This window comes from Chelonoidis abingdonii, chromosome 3 (assembly GCF_003597395.2).
Source record: "Chelonoidis abingdonii isolate Lonesome George chromosome 3, CheloAbing_2.0, whole genome shotgun sequence".
NCBI lineage: Eukaryota > Metazoa > Chordata > Testudines > Testudinidae > Chelonoidis > Chelonoidis abingdonii.
In genome coordinates this window covers 67,876,542-67,896,564 of record NC_133771.1, presented here as the reverse complement: position 1 = coordinate 67,896,564, position 20,023 = coordinate 67,876,542, and the positions used below count along the sequence as shown (strand labels likewise).

At 46.3% G+C, this 20,023-nt stretch overlaps 1 protein-coding gene across 3 annotated transcripts in view; it reads left to right on the top strand.

The window, feature by feature from the left end:
- Positions 1-20,023, top strand: part of SNAP91 (synaptosome associated protein 91) — a 166,022-nt gene that overhangs the window by 28,726 nt on the left and 117,273 nt on the right. For all 3 annotated transcript variants that reach the window (XM_032806065.2, XM_075063822.1, XM_075063823.1), the window contains exon 3: positions 12,372-12,514. In XM_032806065.2, coding sequence (XP_032661956.1) covers positions 12,372-12,514 — 143 coding nt within the window. The remainder of the gene's footprint in view (positions 1-12,371; positions 12,515-20,023) is intronic.

Below are 20,023 nucleotides of genomic sequence, written 5' to 3'. Positions count from 1 at the left end.
CTGCAGGGCAGGGTTAGGTTGTTTTTGATGCCTAAGTGTGCATTCATACCTTAATGTCTGTTCCAATAAACTAAAGGAATCTGAACACTGTAACTTTTCTTACAGTTGATAGTACTATCAGTAATATAAAGAAGTCTAGCTTAACATAGATGTGGTTTGGTCTTGGAATTGTCTTGTTATGCTTCACAAACGCATACTAAAACCAACTCAGATATCCACAGGGTATTCCTTGATTAACATATGCAGTTAAAATCTTGAGGCTTAAGTTGACTTTTAGAGTTCGACTTCTTGGATCACAGATGACTCGGAGGATGACACCTGGATCTATTATTGTTCTGGATTACCGAGCCGCTGTACGTACTCAGACAGGGACTGACTTTGCATTGATTTTTTCCTTTAGTTTGCAGGATGCCTGATCACATTCAACACTTTACTATAGATAGCTAACTTCCAGGGTATGAAACTGGAGTTATGGATGAGAGAGAGAAACGGTAACGTTTCCTCTGGAACCTGATTGGGAGTGGAGTAGGATTGAGCAGACATTTGGGGTGGATATTACTGGGCATGTGAATGGAGGAGAGAACAGTGGGAGGTTCTGTGGTGGGAGGAGGTCCAGGGCGATGAGCTGAAAGTATTTCAGAGATGGGAGGCGCAGCTAGATATGATTTGAGGGGGACTGGCAGAAGAAGGCTCTGCGGTGGGTGGGAAGGCTGGTTCAGGAGGCCAGGGCTACTGTGCTTTTAAAAAATTCTTCCAGCACTGTCACAAGGTACCAAGACAAGGATCTGTGGTGCTGGCCTTTCCGCACTGCAGATTTCCACCTCCGCCTTTGCAGACCACCCGAGCTTTCTGGCTCCAACCATCACTGCCTGCCAATGTTAATTAACCTTCCATCTGCGTACAAATGATCTCTTAACAATTTTGGTCATGTGTAAGTTGCCTTCAATCTGACTCACTAAAACTAACAGAATTGCAACATGGAAATTAGCCATGAAAGGGTGTTTGGTTGAGTACTTCTGTCACAATGACACCATTTAGAAATAACTTAAGCTAATGTGAGCATGACCATTCGTTATGATAAAACTATTTTTAATTTGGCTAAATTAACCTATGCAATGATTCTGAAAATGAGAATATATGACAAGTTTGAAGAGGCTCTTCCATTAAGTTAGGGTGATCAGACAGCAAGTGTGAAAAATCGGGACGGTGGTTTGGGGGGGGTAAGAGAAATCTGTATAAGAAAAAGACCCAAAATCGGGACTGTCCTATAAAAACTGGGACATCTGGTCACCCTAATTAAAATAGTGTGACACTCTCCTCTGTTATCCAGACCAATGATCTGCTAGGTCACTCCAATCTTGACTCTGGGAGTCAGCCTTACCCGCTCTGCGCGTGAGAACCCCCACTCTGGGCTGTTCATGCACAGCATCTGGCTGTAAGCTGCTCTTGGATGTGCAACTGAATGACACTAGCCAATATCTCCGGTCTCGGACACATCCCTTGGAGCCTCCATCTTGCAGTGTCCGGTTATGCCCGCTGGACGCTGCAAGCTTATGAGTTCATCAATTTAAGAAAGAAATTGATATGTACCAAGGCTTGTTATCTCAAACCAATTGCTTCACGTAGAACAAACAGATTTATTAACTACGAAGATAGATTTTAAGTGATTGAGTCAAGCATAACAAGTTGGATTTGGTCAAATTAAATAAAAAAATACGTTTTAGGAAGAGCATTGAGATTTCAGGAGAGAAGTCTGGCTGTTTCAGTTCTAGAGCCTGGCACCACAAACATCTAGGGTTGCTAATTTTGGTTGGCTGTGTTCCTGGAGATTTCATCACATGACAGTCCTTTATTTAAAAAAAAAAAAAAAAATTAATTAATTCCTGGAGACTCCGGCCAATCCTGCAAGGTTGGCAACCTGAACAGCCCAGAGGAGCAATTGCAGGAAAAGGTCTGTTCAACCCATGCATCCTTGTGCTGCACATTCTCAGTGAAGATGGACTCTCAGAGAAGCTTAAACAAGTTATATCTAACATATGCAACTCTGGAGGACCCCCCCGATCCCCTCCCAGTCTTCTAGCTTGGTCAGACTTGAGTGGATGTTCACCATGCAGCAAAAGTTGCCTCTTGGCCCTTAGTGGACCCCTTGCCAACTTTTTCAAGGCTGCAGTCTAGAACATGGACACACTAGAGCTTTTCAACAAAACGTAACAACTTTTCAGCATTAGGAAAGATGTGTTTTTACTAGGGATGTCGATTTAATCCCAGTTAACTCACGTGATTAATTCAAAAAAATAATTTTAATTTAAAATTAATCACAATCGCACTGTTAAACAATAGAATACCATTTTTTAAATATTTTGATAGCTTTTCTACATTTGCAAATTGATTTCTGTTACAACACAGAATACAGAGTGTACACTATTCACTTTATATTTTTGATTACAAATATTTGCACTGTAAATGATGGGGGGGGGAAATAGTATTTTTCAGTTCCTCATACAAGTATCATGTCTTCTGGAATGGTGGTTGAAGCATGAAGGGACATAGGAATCTTTAGCGCATCTGGCACATAAATATCTTGCAATGCCAGCTACAACAGGGCCACGCGAATGCCTTTTTCTCACTTTCATGTGACATGGTATACAAGACGGGTGCAGCGTTATCGCCTACAAATTGTAACCAAACTTGTTTGTCTGAGTGATTGGCTGAAGTAGGACTGAGTGGACTTAAAGGTTCTAAAGTTTTTTACATGGTTTTGTTTTTGAATGCAGTTATATTTTTGTACATAATTATACATTTGTAAGTTCAACTTTCATTATAAAGAGTGCACTACAGTACTTGTATTAGCTGAATTGAAAAATACTATCATTTTTACAGTGCAAATATTTAATCAAAAATATAAAGTGAATACTGTACACTTTGTATTCTGTGTAATAGAAATCAATATATTTGAAGGTGTAGAAAACAAATAGAATACAATTTATTTAAATATTTTTAACCAGTGCGATTAATTGCACAATTAATCATGACTGACTTTTTTTTAATCGCTTGACAGCCCTAATTTTTACCAAACCTTGTAGGAAACGGATGAATTGTTTTGCGGAAATGTGTTTGACAAAAAAAAAAAAAGCCAAACCTCAGACTAAATTGGACACCAGGCATGGAAAATCAGCTGGAATGGTTGACATTTGGCTCAGGGAAGCAACAGAAAATAGAATCTTAAAATGGAAAGTTAGGCATATTCAAGTATAGATGCGTCTGCCAATTCTGCCTCTAATACAGGAAAGTGGAGTTCTTGGTGGCTCTTAAAAATTTCATTTTAAGTGAAGAGGTTCAATGTTTTGTTACAAATGACTGCACTCATCCTGGTATGCAAGCTTGAATTACTGAGTTTAAGGCTAGAAGGGATCACTAGACCATCTAACCTGACCATCTATATACTGTGAGTCACCAGCATCTTCACACTAAATGCAATAGCCAAAATTAAACCAAGTATAACAGCCTACAGGAGACTAGACTTCTGTGCCCCAGGCAGAGGATAGGCGGGATCAAGGTGCACCAGTGTCCCAAGTCCTGGCAATGGCAGGGAGTTGACAAGATCCAGATAATCCTGGCAAACAACCCCTCTCCATGCTGCAGAGGAAGGGGGAAAAATTACTTCCTGGCCCTGCATATGGTGATCAGCTAGATCCTGAGCATGTTTGAATTGATCTTTCTTGAACATGGGTGACCATAACTATACACAGTATTCCAAATGAAATCTTACTGGTGCCTTGTACAATGGCATTAGTACTTCTCTGTACTGGAAATGCCTTGACTGATTTGGCCTCTATTTGCCTTTCACAGCTTGTGATAAAGCCTCTGTCCCAAATCTGGACCTTAGCATCCAAAATTTGGGGGCTTAACATAAAACTCCCCCCAAGCTTATACCCAGCTTGGCTCTGATCTCGCTGCCACCAACCAGGATTTTAGGGCTCCTGGTCACCCCGAGTCACCCCAACCTTTCCCTGGGGGACCCCCAAGACCCAGAACCCCTGGGTCTCCCTATCTCAAATGGGAAAACAAGCTCCTCCCCCTTGTCTCCTCTTTATCTGATCCCCAGCTTCCTCCCTGGGTGAGCCTGGGCGATGCAGTAACTTAAACTCCTTGAAGGCAAAACAAAATGGAATCACCCTCCCCCTGAGGCGATGCATTCAAACCTAGTAAAGCTAACATAAGAGATTTTCCACCCCCCTTTCCTGTAGCCTCACCAGAGAAAAACAAAAACCTCAACCAGGTTTTAAAAGAAACTTTATATAAAAAGAAAGAAATACAGAAGAAATATAACCCACTGCATTAAGATATGTCATTAAGGCCTTGCTTATAAGAATTAGGAATACACAGTCTGATTCAAAAAATAGCCAATTTAAACCAGTCCAGCAATTACACCCATGTAAATACAAACCAAAGCACATAACAGCCTATTGCTTGGTTTCCTTTGTACTCACACTTGATAGTAGAATATTAGAAAGAAGATTGGAGTTAGCAGAAAAGCTGTTTCAATCCATAGCCAGGAGAAACAAAAGACCCTGAGTTCCTTTCCCTCCCAGACTTTAAAAAAAAATCCAGTTCTCTGATTACTCCTCTGGTCAGTTGCTTGATTTCCCCCCTGTCCACCCCTTACAGGTAAAAGAAAATTAACCCTTACCTATCTACTTTATGACACAGCTATATTATGTTAGTGGTTCAGTCATCGTATGATCAGTTCACACACCCAGCCTGTCTCCTCTTCTGTCACTTGCAACTGATGATCCCCTTCTTGCCCCACACCTAAACAGAAATTCTTCTTATTAGATCCTAAGTGGATGATTTTTCCATTCTATACTATAGAATTTAATCCAGTTTCTGTCACTCCAGTCTTCAAGGTTACCCAGAACTTCTGTATAATATTCCAGGCTACATCTAAGGGAATTAATACAGAGAACCTCTGAGATGTTTAGGAGGAAGGAGACCAAAACCCCTGAGAATACATTGGTGGGATGCAGGACAGATCAAGGGTGGCGGGTTGGGAGAATCCTTTCCTGACACTTCAGCCGGACACCTGCAGGTCCTGAAACATAAGGTTTAGGAGCATAAAACATAAACCAAAAGGGATCCCACCATCATAAGCAACCTTGTCATACAATTGCACTCATAACACTTGTCTACCTCTTAAAACTAATAGTTTGCCCCCTCAACTTCTATTGGGAGGCTGTTCCATAACATCTCTCTCCTAAACCTTCTAATTTGGTCATAGCATGTTTATACTCGTTCTAGTGCAACATTGTCCTTGAGCTTTTATTCTTCACCCTATGTGATGGTTGCTCTCTGTACATCAGGGAGGTAATCCTATCCCTTCTCAGCCTTCTTGTTGTGACATTAACAAGCAAAATTCATCTGTCCTCATCACATAAGATAAGCTTTCAATTCCCTTAAGCATTCTAGTAGCTCTTCTCTGTTTTCATGCCCATGTTCCATATTATCATCCTTCTCCCCACCCCCACAAAAAAATAGGCAAAGAATTTACTTAATCTAGTTATGGCCCAAAATTACTTTGAATCTCCCTCCTGTTCACACTGCAGTGCGATCCAATCTTACTCTTTCTCTTTTTATAAAATTTAAAAACCTCTTATTTTAATTTCCTTAGCAAGAGCAAAAGTCAGACTTTTTAGCAATTCTGATTCTTATTTCTAAAATTCCTAACCTCCAAGATGTAGCTTTCTTTGAGCAATCCCTTTTTCAATTCCCTGTAGGATCTCTGTTCACCTAAAAAAAAAAAAAAAAAAAAAAAAATAAAAAAAATAAAAAAAAAAGTTAGGAATAGTTATTCATCCAACTGGTACTGAAGCCTTTTCTCCTCTCCCCTCCCCTGTTAGGTTTAGGATCAGAATTGTAGATAATTGCATAGTTGATTCTAAAGAAATTCCAAACCTCCAGTGTGACTAAACTAATTCACTTAATTTCCCTTAGTCAGCTGCTTTTTTTTTAATTTAAAAAAAAACCCTTAGTTGACAGCTTGGTTTTGATTAACCTTCTGTTTTAATTTAACTCAACCAATTTATGGTCATGCAATCCAAAGGTATTTCCTATGACCAGGACTTCTGATGTCCTCACCTACTTACAAAAACCAAGTCTAAAATTGCATTCCTTCTTGGTTCAGAGACTATTTGGTGAAGAAAACTGTCTATCACATCCAGAAATAACTGGGCTCTACAAATGTTAGTAGCATTTAGTCTCCCATTATCTCACAAATCCTAGTAGTGGTTCTCTCTAATATTAGAGATATCTGTTTCTTACCCTGGGGGGTCTATAGCAGATACCTAACACTGTCCCTATATAATTTCTCTTACAATCCTTCCCCAAAGTAATTTTTGACACAGACTTTGTGAATGGAGCAGTCACTTATTTCTTTATAGTTTACTGCGCCATTGATGTACAACAAACACCTTAGCTTTTTTCTATTTCTCCTGTACAGCACATACTCTTGAATATCTGTATTCCTGTCATGAGTGCCATTACACCATCTGTCTGTAATCCCTATAATAGCTGGTTTGACCTCCTGTAGTACATGCATGAAGTAGCTTCCATCAGATATCACTGAAGGATGATGTACATCTCATTACCTTCTGCATTCAATCATCTTCTTTGTCTGATCTCTTCCTTAGGTCACACCTAGTGCTGCCTCAATAGCCATCTTTTCTTCCTAGTCCCTACACCAGGAGAGAAATATTTTGCACAGAAACTCCATTGCTGGTTGCTAGCTGTTCGCTGCTTCAGTGTTCACTAGTCATTTGCTTTTAAGCCCAGCCAAAATAGATCAGCACTGCCTCCTTGTTAAGGGATATCAGCAAGCAGTGGATCAAGCCACACACCTGGAACAAATCACTCAAAAAAAAAAAAAAAAATTGTTTTGTAATGTAGTTGTGAGTTAGAGCATCTAGTTGCCATGCAAGGGATAAGGGCTGTGCCAAGTATAAACACGTTGGCAAGAATGAAAATAGAAATATGGTAATTCTCTGGTGAATAAGATGTTTAGTCATAATGGAGCTGAAAACTGGCAAATGGGGAGAAACAATTCCTGTTAATTTAAAAAAAGAATGGTATAGAAGCTGGAATGAGAGCACAGTTAACACAATATTGAAACTGTTTAGTGCTATAAGATGTACCACGTAGTTAGTTCATGTGAAATGGTAGTCTGTGTTCTGCAGATATTGACTGTGCCTTTGCTGAAACTGTCATGTCTGATCTTGAATAATGTAACTTCATCTTGTAGCTCAGAGTCAAAATCATCTGAACAATAACATGACAGAAATACAGCAACTCAGTTTCTCTCTAGAAGGTAAAGCATACCTACCCATTCTGACATTTTTCACCTTGCATTGTAGGTTTCACTTTAAAAATCCTTCCAGCTATACTTCTTTTGTAGTCTTGAAGGCTTGGAAGGACTGTTATGATCATCTAGTCCAGGGGTAGGCAACCTATGGCACGTGTGCTGAAGGCAGCATGCAAGCTGATTTTTCAGTAGCACTCACCCTGCCTGGGTCCTGGCCACCAGTCCGGGGGGCTCTGCATTTTAATTTTAAATGAAGCTGCTTAAACATTTTAAAAACCTTTATTTACCTTACATATAACAATAGTTTAGTTATATATTATAGACTTGTAGAAAGAGACCTTCTAAAAACATGAAAATGTATTACTGGCACCCGAAACCTTAAATTAGAGTGAATAAATGAAGACTCGGCACACCACTTTGGTAAGGTTGCCAACCCCTTTCTAGTCTGACGCATGTAAAGCATGCAATAAACTTCTCTTAGTAACTTCAGTATCAAGCCCATAACTTCTGGTTGAGCTAGACAATATGGTCTTAATAAATTATCTAATCTTTATATTAAGATTTCATGTGATGGAGCACTGCCACATCCCTAGGTAAGCTATAACGAATTATCCTGACTCTCAAACCAGAAATAGGGTGAAAATTAAGAATTTATCCATCTTCAAGTTTCCAGTCATTGATCTTGTTCCTTTTGTCCACTAGAGGGTTTGTATATCAGAAATCTCTTCCCCATGTAGATACTTCCAGACCCCAATAAGGCTGTCTTTCTGCCTTGATCATATTCTTCAACTGCTCCCAAATGGCAAGCTTCTTTTTAGTCCCATCTGTATTGGTTCTTGATGAGTCATAAAATTTTCTCTAGTGTTGGCTCTTTAACAGCTTCCCTGCCTTCTTGGACAAGAAACGGACCTGAAGTAGTACAAGGCTTATTTTCTTATTTATGTGCATGCCTGTATTAAACCACTGAGACTTCATAAATTCAATTAAAAACTTAGCATTATTACTCAACTTGGCTTACCCTTTCAACAGGTGAAAGATGTCATGTAGGACAAACTGTAGAGTGCTGCTGAGTCAGTTCAATGTTTGTCTTTCATCCCCCTCACCTGAAGGGAATTTCAGATTAAAATGTACATACTGAGGAGTAAACACAAGAACTGGAAAATCTGACCAGCAAAAACTGCCTTTAGCTTTTTCCCTTGGGTGCCATCTCTCATTGTCTGTCTTAAATAAAAAGTTTTATTTATTCTCTGGGTTACTTGCATAGGCTTTTATTTCTAGGTGTTTACAAACTTGCATGATGTCTATATTTTACATGCTTTCTCTGCCCTCCATCCTGCTGATATCTGTTGCACTGATTCCCAATGCCTTGCTTCATGATTTGTGGGGATGAAGGGGATGGATCAGGTCATGAATTGTTTTCCTATTTCTCTTCCATCCCTCATGCTTTTCAATTTCACTGCTGCAGTAGGGCTTGTTCTGAGTTGCAGACCCTTTTTGTGGCACCGGCTAACAAGTGTTAACTTACTATACTTTACGCATAAGGATGGTCAGTGTTTCAGGCTGATAGAAAAATTAGCTGATTTTGGTAGTGTGTAATTAAGGTGCTCCAGACTTTTTTGCTTTTAGGGCTTTCACTTAATGAATAAACTCCACTCTTAATACATTAGCATAGTGTTGTGAATAGACAAATGTCAACCTGATTGAACAGCAAAAATTCATCAAGTGGAAAGTATTTATTAGAGCTTTCTGAGAGCATAAAATGCTGCCTTGGTGTGATCTGTAGGAGTGAGTGAAATGGCAATATCTCTGTGGAGGTTTTCCTGAGGCTAATTGAGTTGTATCACTGATGTGCCAGTATTATGTAATTACTAGTGTGTGTATTGCCCTCTAGGAGCACCACTTTTAGCAAAGATCAATTAAAGAGATGATACTAAAACACCACATTTTAATATACTGTACATTTAGAAAAGTGATTTAAATCATTATTGTCCCCTTAAAACATCTTTTAAACCTGTACTTTAAAGATGCTCTTTGGGCAAGAGCAGCAGGATAGGAGTATTTATCACACCATAGACATCTAGTTCCACACTTCCCAGTTCTTGTTTCCTTTGGAGGTAAAACAGTTGTAAACATGACACATGTTCTGGTAATGGCTGAGCTATAGGTTATTTCAGTTTCCTTCTCCTGGTGACTTACTTGAGCACATTATTCATCACCATATTTATAGGCAATTTTTTGGTGGTTCCATTTGCTTTGGATACCATCTTCCAGATGACTCTCTCTTGTGTATTGTATTTCTTAGATGGTAAACTCTCCTCTGAATTTGGGTCCTAGATTTCCTTTAACAAATCCATTTAAATTTAGAGTAACATTCAGGTTTAAACATCCTTGATTTTCATATTTCCAGTATCGACCAGGGAAGGGCCCACATTTGCACTTAAATCACTGGGAAATTGCCCTTTATGTATTGCACTGATTTTCAGAAGTCTCTCACTTCCTGTAGTCAGTGCTTAATTTGTGCCGGGTTTAAGCCCTGGCACCTCTAGGCTTGCCACATCCGTTATGAATGTAAAAAATTTGCTTGAGACCCAGCGCCTCTTTTATTACAATTAAGCACTGCCTGTATTTCATCAGGTACAGTAGTAAACATATTTATGAACATGTAAGTGTGCTTTTTAGTGGTTGTGCTAACTCCTCAAATGTTTCTCTTCTGGCAGAACACTTCTGTAAGTTACAAAACTGTGTGACATGCAGAACTAGATTCAATAGCAGTCTAAATTTTGGAATGTTGTGTTCTTTTAACACAGTACTAATGACCTTCAGTATGTATCGCTTTAGAAATAAACTGTGATGTGACCTAAATAGCCACGTTAGCTAATCAAACATAGTTGGGATTTAATGGGTATGAAGACCGAACTACCCCAATCATTGATGTAATGTATTAGTGCTCCTTGCAAATTGTGGGTGAGGAATAGCTGCAGGATATTGGGTCTGATCCTGAGGTACAGAGCAGGTACAGCTCTTATTACCCACAGTCTCTCAGTTCTGAGAGAAGATGTCTTCACTTCTGCTGTAAGCTGATTATTCTGTAGAGGGTAGCAGGGTCCTGAACTATGGGTCAAAAAGTGCTGGGCTCACAGTTGGAACAGTTAACAATTAGAATGCTTGGATGCATCTCGAAAAGAGCCTTACATACCTGTTTCCTAAACAGTCGTGTGTTGCCATCTAGAGTAATAAATCAAATCTCTTTTTAATGGTTCTAGTTCTAATTTATCATGTACACAAAACGTAAGTAAGCATGATCTGTCAACTCTTGTATTCTGCTCTATCATCCCTTTTGCTGTCACTAGTTATGATTAAACTTAGGCCCATTAAGATCTGCATGCTTGAACTCTTTAAGTGCTGTGTGGCTTTTGACTTATGTCAGTGGACCTCTGCATGGGCACAAGTGTTGCTTCCAAATTCAAAATTACTGACAACTGAATTTTTGGTCATGTTGTTTCAGTACATTTTCCTGGACCTGCTTCTGGTGTTTGAAGGTTTAGTTTTTTTTGGTCTACTGACCCAGTCAGCCAAAGACTGCGGTTGTAGCCATCAGCTGCATCCAAGGCAAGGTTCTACTGACTGAGGGTATTTTAGAATTGACTTTGTCCCATTTGCGTTCTTATTACGGCTGTAGTGCCAAACCTATTTCTGAGACTGGTTGGTTGAATTTTTGTAATTTTTCATTTTAAGATTTCAAAACATTGCCAGATGTCTGCCTTAATGAAACAGATGGATTGGGGAGGACTGGGTCCACTAGTAATGCAGTAGTGGAAAATAAACGTCTTCTATCTCTTGTGGCTGGGAAGAGTGCTTCAATTCCTTATACATGCTCTCCTTGCACCAGGCTCTAACTTAGGTATCTGGGTTTCTGGCTTTTAGGGTATCTGATATAGAATCCCACAACCATAGTGTGTTTTTCCTTCTCTTCCCCAGAACTAGATATTTCTAAATATTCTACTCCCCACTCTACCCCAAAGCCTCTGGGTTTTGAGGGTTTGGTTTGCACCCATAATTAACTCAATGTATGCATCTGCCGGTCAAAGCTTTCATAAGTTAAGAAAATGGCTTACATATAATCAATATCCTCATCACTCTTTTTTCTGCCAAAAGCTATGGAGACACTGGACAATGTCACTGCAGCAGTTAACATTTTGAAGGATAGCTTTACAACAAGAACTAGAAACTCCTCTGAAAATAAGTTGAATTCTTCAATAACAGATATCAAGCTTTCTTTGCCCTACGTGAGCAGAGTCCATGGGGTCACTTACGATTCTCAGGTGACATGGCATTATTGGGTTTGCACCCAAAAGTCTCTTACAGAGAACGTGACCATTAAAATATTGTCCTGGCTGATACACCCTTGGTATTCTGGTGAGATCTGCAAAGGCATGCTGGCATGCCTCTTAGGATTGGGCTACACTGCAGTTAGACACCCACGGCTGGCCCATGCTAGCTGACTCAGGCTCACAGGTCTCTGGGTAATTGTGGTTAGACATTCAGGCTCAGGTGGGACCCTGGGCTCTGTCACTTTCCTACCAGCCTGAGCCCGAACACCTACAATGCAATTAAACAGCCTCTTAGCCTGAGCCTTGCGAGTCAGCTGGCATGGACCAGCTACAGGTTACTTGCAGTGTAGACTTATTCTTAGAGCCTGCTTTACTAGATAACCACCAATAGTTGGTCTTATCCTCGCACCTACTTCACATAAGACCAAAATTTGTCTTTAAATCCAAAGTAGCTTTTGATAATTTCTAATTGAATTGGTATAACTTCTTTGATCACCCTTTTAAGAATAAATGTAGTGTTGGGGTGGCCAGAACACACACTCAGCCTTGAGGATAGATACTGTGGTAAATGTCTGTGGACTCTTGTGTTATCTGTCATTTTAGTCTCATTGAAACTCCTAGTCTAGTCTACCAGATGCTGTTTGTCTTTTCTGTACTTACTGTAACAGTTTTTTTTCTTTTAATAGATTTGATCCAGGCAACCAATGAGACCAACGTTAATATTCCTCAAATGGCTGATACTCTCTTTGAGCGAGCAACAAATAGTAGCTGGGTGGTGGTGTTCAAAGCCTTAGTTACAACACATCATTTAATGGTTCATGGCAATGAGGTAAGCAAATGGAATTCTCATAAGACTGTGTTTACCCTGAAGAAATTTTGGGATAAGTTGTTGAAAAGTTAAAAATACCTTTTTAAAATTGTTTTAATTGTTCAGTGTTTCATGAAAACAAAGGACTACACTTGTCAATTGCTACTTTCCAAACTTAATTTGAAGCTGGAGATATTGAGAGCCAGTACAGAACTAGTGGTTAGGCTTTCCTTCCAGCTGTTGTAACTTTGTCAACATAATAGATTAGGTAATCATTGAGTCTTTAACTTCTGCCTCATCTTAATTCTGTGTAACTTTAACTTCTAATTTTTAAGCTGTAACTTTCCAATGTGCTTGTTTATGACAATGACTGAACATCTTAAGGAAAAAAATAAGTAGGAGGAAAACTCTAAATAAGGAATCCTCACTTTTGCATGCCTCCTGTGACTGGTTCTCTGATATAGATGTCAAAGACCTGTTAATGTGTTCTGTTTTGCCTAAAAACTTGAATTTTATAATAACACAGCATTACCTATTTCATTTTTATTCATTATATAGTAAGAACTCTAGACCATTGTCCTAGTGAATGTCTGCTATACAAATGACTATCCTTTCTCCACTGTATGCAAATTTAATAGCATCTCTCAGATCATATTTTCTTAATCCTCGTTTGCATTAACTTTAGATAGTTTCTCTCTATTAGTGGCTCTTTAAATATAAAACTTCATAGAGTGAATTCAGCCTCTTTACAATTGTACTTTGCATGTGGAAAGAAATAATTCTTCTCTAGCCTGCCACTGTGTGTGCGCACGTGCATGTGCCATGCAGTTGTCTCTATGTAGCTGCATCACAATTCCTAGTCCAACTCCATTTGTCTGTCGCACCAAATTTTTGGTAATTGGTTATTAGGGTGACCAGACAGCAAGTGTGAAAAATCAGGACGGGGTTGAGGGTAATAGGAGCCTATATAAGAGAGACCCAAAAATCGGGACATCTGGTCACCCTATTGGTTACTAATGTGCTTTCCCATTTTTGCTGTCTTTCTGTAAATGAAGTGCTCTGTGTATATGCAATGCCTAATACAATAGGACCCTGATCTCAGCCGGGACTCCCAGGTGCTATTGTAATACAAATAATCAGTTTAATAGCATTGTTCTCTGTTCTGCCCACTTGCAAACTAATAGATCTTGTTGCTCCTTGACTGTCTTCTACCTTTTATGTCTACCAGTTAGAGGAAGGGCAGGACAGTAGATTAGTCTAAGTTTCATTTTATGGATGCTATTAAAACTATTAAGGAGAACAGTCAAGCCAAATGCATAGGTTCTAACTCCCTCCATGTTCCCAAGTTTTGAGGAAGTTCTAATCTGGATCCAACTTTGTGGCTTTGACCGTTGTAACAAAGTTCTTCCTCTACCTTGGTGGGTCGTGCGCTTATTGGCAGATTTGCTCACCTCAGTGATCTTCCCCACAGTCTGGGTCAATTTCTCCTGTGTCTGATCAGGAGTTGGGAGGTTTGGGGGAACCTGGATCCGCCCTCTACTCTGGGTTCCAGCCCAGGGCCCTGGGGATTGCAGCTGTCTATAGTACTTCCTGTAACAGCTGCATGACAGCTACAACTCCCTGGGCTACTTCCCCATGGCCTCCTCCAAACACCTTGTTTATTCTCACCACAGGATCTTTCTCCTGGTGTCTGATAACGCTTGTACTCCTTAGTCCTCCAGCGGCACACCCTCTCATTTTCAGCTCCTTGCCCTCTTGCTCCCAGCTCTTCACACACTTCCTCTCCTCTGGCTCTCCCTCGCCTGAATGGAGTGAGCTCCTTTTTAAACCCAGGTGCCCTGATTGACCTGCCTTGATTGGCTGCAGGTGTTCTAATCAGCCTGTCTGCCTTAATTGGCCCTAGCAGGTTCTTGATTACTCCAGAGCAGGGGCTGCACTAATCACTCAAGGAACAGAAACCTGCTTCTCCTGTGACCAGTAGTGGCTCTCCTTTCTACTACTCTGCTGTAGAGGAAGGAGGGAGAGGGCGGCTGCTGCTGAGCACTGGGCCCTCGCTGCTGCTGCTGCCGCACTGTTAACTGTTCTGCTGCCTGTTTTCCTCGTTCCTGCTCCTGCTGCTGCCCCCTGGCTGGGCTAGACACCACCTGGCCCACTGCCCTTGCTCTGCTGTCTGGCTGGCTGGCTAGTGGTTCCCCATACCGAGCCACCCCTCGTTTGCTCGCTTTTATCCCCTACCTACAACTCCTTAGGGGGTGGGGGGGGCTGCTGGCCTGCTTCTCAGAGATGAGGGGAGTGAGGGACCCCAGCTTTTGTTGCTGAGGACACCATCTGAGCGGGGTCCCTCCTGCCTGGACACCAGACCACCACCACCTGGAGCTGTTGGGGCTACTGTGGCTGTTGCTGGGGAGCTGTTGGTGCCCGAAGGAGAAGAGGACCGCCCACTTCTGGGAGATTGCATGAAAACCACTGTGGAGGGTGCATTTCTGGACTGAGTCTTTTTCGAACTGTGCTCTTGTGGTAGGGGTTTGGACTGTGTCTATTGGGACACCAGGGGTGTGGCGTGGAGCCTGCCCCCGGTCCATCCGTGTTCCCCTTTGCCCCTACCACCAGTGTTGCCCCCTCCACCACCCCCGCTGGCTGTCTTCCTTCTGCTTCGGACTCCTGCCTCTGGGACTGAGCTGCTCGCCTGGCTCACCATGCCCGTTTCCATCATTTGGGCCTGCAGCAGCCAAGCATTTGACTTTTGCGCAAGTGCCCGTGGGCACACCTCATCCCCCCGCCCCCTGGACTGACCCCCTTTCCTTTGCCAGATTTGTCCGCCCCACCTGTTTTCCCTCTGGGGCCCTGATAGTCCTGCTCCAGCCCTGCAGCTAGCCCCGTGGTCCCTCCACCCCATTCCCAGCTTGCCCTCCACCCCCCCCGCACCTTGTGATCCCCCAGCCTTGATTGGTCCCTTCCCTTGTGCGCCCATGCCCCCTCCCATGCGCTTGTGCCATTCCCCCATTTGAGTTTGCCCTTGTTCACTGCACTCCCCTATGTTGTTGGCCTCCCATATCCCCTAGTGCGACTAGAGGAGCCAGAATCCCCTCTGAGTCAGTGACCTGACACCCTCTTGCCCCCTAAGGCCTTAGTTGCTCCCCAAGACCCTTTAGCCCTCTCCTTCTGGCACCCTTCTCCCCTACCTGCAGCCTAGTGGGGAGGGGTGGTCGCCTCCTCTCTTTCCCCTCCCCTCGCTGTCTGTCCTCCTCCCTGCTCTCGTTATGGCAGGGGACGCAGCGAGGGAGATCCCTCGCGATGCTCCCACCGCCCCTCCTCCCCCTAACCCCATGTCTATTTCCCAAGCCTCTACCTCGACCACTGCTGCGATCCACCTACCACCGCCCCTGCTGGGGCACTGACGATGGCGAGTACCAAGGAGACCTCTGCTGCTGCCATGTCCCTCACCCCTTCCAATTTGGGGGGAGTCCCCCCAGCTGGTGGGAGCCCCCCCAGCGGGGTGGGGAAAAGGGGTAAGGGCCCCGCTAAAAAGGCCAGGCCCTCCATGGCAGAGACTGCCTTCGCTGCCACAGCCCCACTACCAGCCGCGGCATCCCTCCCCGCTACTCTCTCCACCAGCTCCGCAGGTATCCCTCCCCCGGCCTCCAGGGCGTACACCTAGGTGGTGGCGGCCCCCTCACCTGCCGTTGCTCCTCCGACTGCCGCTTCCACTACCATCTACAGCAACTGGGCCCCTTCCCCACCTTGACCAGGAAGCACGGTGTCCGTTTCCTCCTGGTGCCCGCCTTGCCCCACGTGGAGACCTACGTGCGGGCGTTGGCAAGGGTAATGGGGCCCACGGCCATCGTGTCAGCCTCCAGAATGTACGGGAGGGTGGTCTGCTTCCTGGCATCGGAGGCCGCAGCCCAGGAGGCGGTAGAGACAGGCCTGGCGGTGAGGGGCGTGTTTGTCCCCCTAGAGCCGTTGGAAGACCTGGGGGTCCACTTGATCCTGACTTCCGTCCCTCCGTTCCTGCCCAATGCTGCCCTGCTGCCCGCCCTTTCTGCCCTAGGGTGCCCCATCTGTCATCAGCCCTCTCCCGTTGGGCTGCAAGGACCCTGCCCTCTGTCATGTCCTCTCATTCTGCCGGCAAGTGCAGCTTCAACTGCCACTGCCGGGGGCTTATGGCGGAGAGGCGCTTGAGGGGTCGTTTCTGGTCCCCTACCAGGGAGTCCGCTACTGGGTGCATTACTCGACGGGGAAGGCCTGGTGCTACCTCTGTGGGGCAATGGGGCACATCCGGAGGGACTGCCCTTTGGCCCAGCATGGAGGAGCGTCCGATGCCCCGGCAAGGCACCGGCCCTGTCATCACCGATACCCCAGGCTGCCCGGCACCCAAAACTGCCCCTCCTCCTTCTCGGTCCACCACTGTGGAGGAGGGTGCAGCAGAGATACCACTGGACGTGGGAGAGGGCTCGCCCCAGAGGGAATCCTCCCTCATTCCTGCTACCCCACCGCTGCTTCCCCAAGTCCTTGAGCCATTGCCCTTGCCCCCCGATCCGACCCCTGTTAGCCAGCCCCCGGATGATGCCAGGGAGGGCTGGCCCTTAGTGCAGGGGAAGTGGGGCAAGCGGAAGGCTCGAGCCTCCTTACATCTTTTGGATTTGGAGACCCCCCAGAAGTGCAGGAAAGGGGCACAAGGCTCGAGTCTCATTACATCCTTCAGATTCTGGAGGCCCCCCGGAAGAGCAGGAAGGGGGGCACCGATGCGAGTCTTCCGCCTTGCCCCCTGATGACTCCCGTTCTGTGGTGCTGGCTGGGGACATCGTGGCAGCACCGGAAGGTACATGTCCCCTCCTCTGGTCCCTCCCCATGGAAGCCCCCTGAGGAGCCTCTCTAGCCCCATTACCCACTCGAAGCCTCTGCGAGGCCGAGGTGGGCGTGTCGCCTCGGGTGCTGGCTGAGGACCCTGGGGTGGTGGATGGTGATCTCCCTTCCATCTATGAGGAGATCGAGGCCCTGGGTCTGACCCCCGTCACGCCAGGGGGAGGATGACCCTCTGCCAGCGGGCCTCAATCTGAGCGACCTCACCCCATTTCCCTTTCCCTTCCCTTCCCACCTTCTGCTCCCAACCTCTGAGGGTCCCCTGATCTTCCATCAACCCAGCTTGCGGTGCACCCTGCTGGTGGCCACCCTGCTTATGAGGCGACGGCCAGTGCCCCTGCCGGACCCAAGTTCCCAGGGGTGTCCTCTTGGGTGTGGAGCAAACCCGACCTCCTTCCCTAGGCAGGGACCCCATTGACGACCATCTATCTCTGAGATGCCGAGGGCTGCCGCACTTGCCATAGTGGCTGAGCCCCGGCGTGTTAGGGGTCCCTTCCTACTCCCCAGATCCTGAGCCTAACCAAGGAGGGGCCACCGTTCCAGCGGCGTCCAACTACTGGGGCTCAGGATCCTGCCTCTACCCCCTCCCGATTCTCTCCCTGATCCCTCCCCTACCTGCCCTGCCCTGTCCCTGATGCAGCCTGTCCTTGTCCCCTCCACTCCCGTGATGCCAGTTGCCGCCCCTGGGAATACCCCCCAGGGAGTGGCTTTTAGTAGTTTTTTGCCTTGTCCCTGACCCACCAGGGGCTGCTGTTTCCTTCGCACCCCTCCGTTGAACCAGGGTGAGCGGGCAGTCGCATGGCTCAGCCCATCGGACGCCACGTCGGGGGTCTGCCCCTGCCTGCCCGCCTCGGTGGGCCACGGGGTGCTGTGACGGGGGGCCGCACTGGGGAGACAGTCATAGATCAGTGACCCTCCCCCCCATGCACTGAGGGAGGAGCTGCGGGAGTTCCTTGAGGACGTCCCATGGCTCCCGTAACAAAGTTCCAACTTGTGCTTGTCAGCGGTGGGAGGGATTTCCATCAGATCCTCCGGGGCGCGAGGGGCCTCATGGGGAGGGTAAGAGGACCAGGAAGCAGGTTCACGCTGCGGCCTACCAGCAGGTCCGCCTCTTCCGCAACTCTTTACTCACCTAAGGGGTAGGTCACGGATTGCTGCGCGCCCGATGACGCGGAGGCTGTGCGCGGTCCCGGCAGAGGATCCCCCCCAGCCTTCCTCATGGCACCGATCATCTTTGCCACATTAAATACCGCGGGCTGTAGGATGGGTCTCCGCAGGAGCCAGGTGCTCTCCTTCCTTCTGGGAGGGGGGTTACTCTGTGGTTTTCCTGCAGGAGACCGTATACGGATCCGGCCGCTGAAGCTAGCTGGTGGCTGGAGTGGGGGAACGGGGTCTACTTTAGCCACTTCTCCAGTTCCATGGCTGGAGTGATGACCCTTGTTCTCCCCCGACCTACGGCCCGAGGTGCTGGGGGTCGCCAGAGGCTGCAGTTGCCGGCCACCTGCTGCACCTCCAGGTCCACATGGAGGGGCTTGTGGTTAATCTCGTCAATGTTTATGCCCCGACATCGGGCCCGGAGAGGTTGCGTTTTTTATCAGCAGGATGTCTGCCTTCCTCGGCTCCCTGGATCCTCGTGAGTGCCTGGTCCTGGGTGAGGGACTTTAACACCACCCTCGAGGAACAGACTGCTCGGGGACGAGCAGTGCCCAGGCCGCGGACGTCCTCCGGGAGATCGTTCGAACGCCACCCCTGGTGGACAATCTGGCATGACCACCACACCGGACGACGTCTCAATGTTCACCTTCGTCCGGGTGGAGGCCCATCGGTTGTGCCACTCCCACCGCTGGACCGCATTTACCTGTCACGTCTCCACCTTTCACGGGCCCACTCCTCCAGCGTTCAGGCCGGCCCCTTTTCAGATCACCAGCGTGCCACCGTGACAGGCCTCTCTCTGCGCGGAGAGGCCGGGGCCGGCCTATTGGCACTTTAATAATAGTTTGCTGGAGGATGCGGGCTTCGTGGGTGTCCTTCAGGGAGTTCTGGCTGGCCTGGCAGGGCAGAGGCAATGCCTTTCTCGGCGCGGCGGTGGTGGACCTGGGGAAGGTGCGCGCCCGGCTCTTCTGCCATGACTACACACCCGGGTGCCAGCCAACGGAGGGATGCGCGTGAGAGCAGTTGAACGGGAGGTCTTAGAGCTGGAGAGGCGTTTGGCGCCAGCCCCGAGGGATCCATCCTCTGCGGAGCGTGCCGGAAGAAGCGGAGGAGCTCCGGCCCTCGAAGACCATCGGCCCTGGGTGCTTTTAGTTTGAATCCCGCATTCACCTCCTTCGGGAGATGGATCGCAAACTGGCTCCTGCTTCTTCTATGCCCTGGAGACAGAGGAGGGGGGCCACAGAAGAAGCATGTCACCTGCCTCCTGGCGGAGGAGCACCCCCTCATGGATCCGGCGGAGATGTGCGAGAGGGCCAGGGTCTTCTACGTGACCGGCCTTTCAGCGACTCTTCTACGCGACTCTTTTCTCCCCAGATCGGACCAATCCTAATGCTTGCAGAGCGCTATGGGACGGACTCCCAACGATCAGCATGGGCGACTGGGACCAGCTAGAGCTGCCTCTCACTCTGATCGAGTTCTCGGAAGCCCTCCGTCGCATGCCCACCAATAAATCTCCGG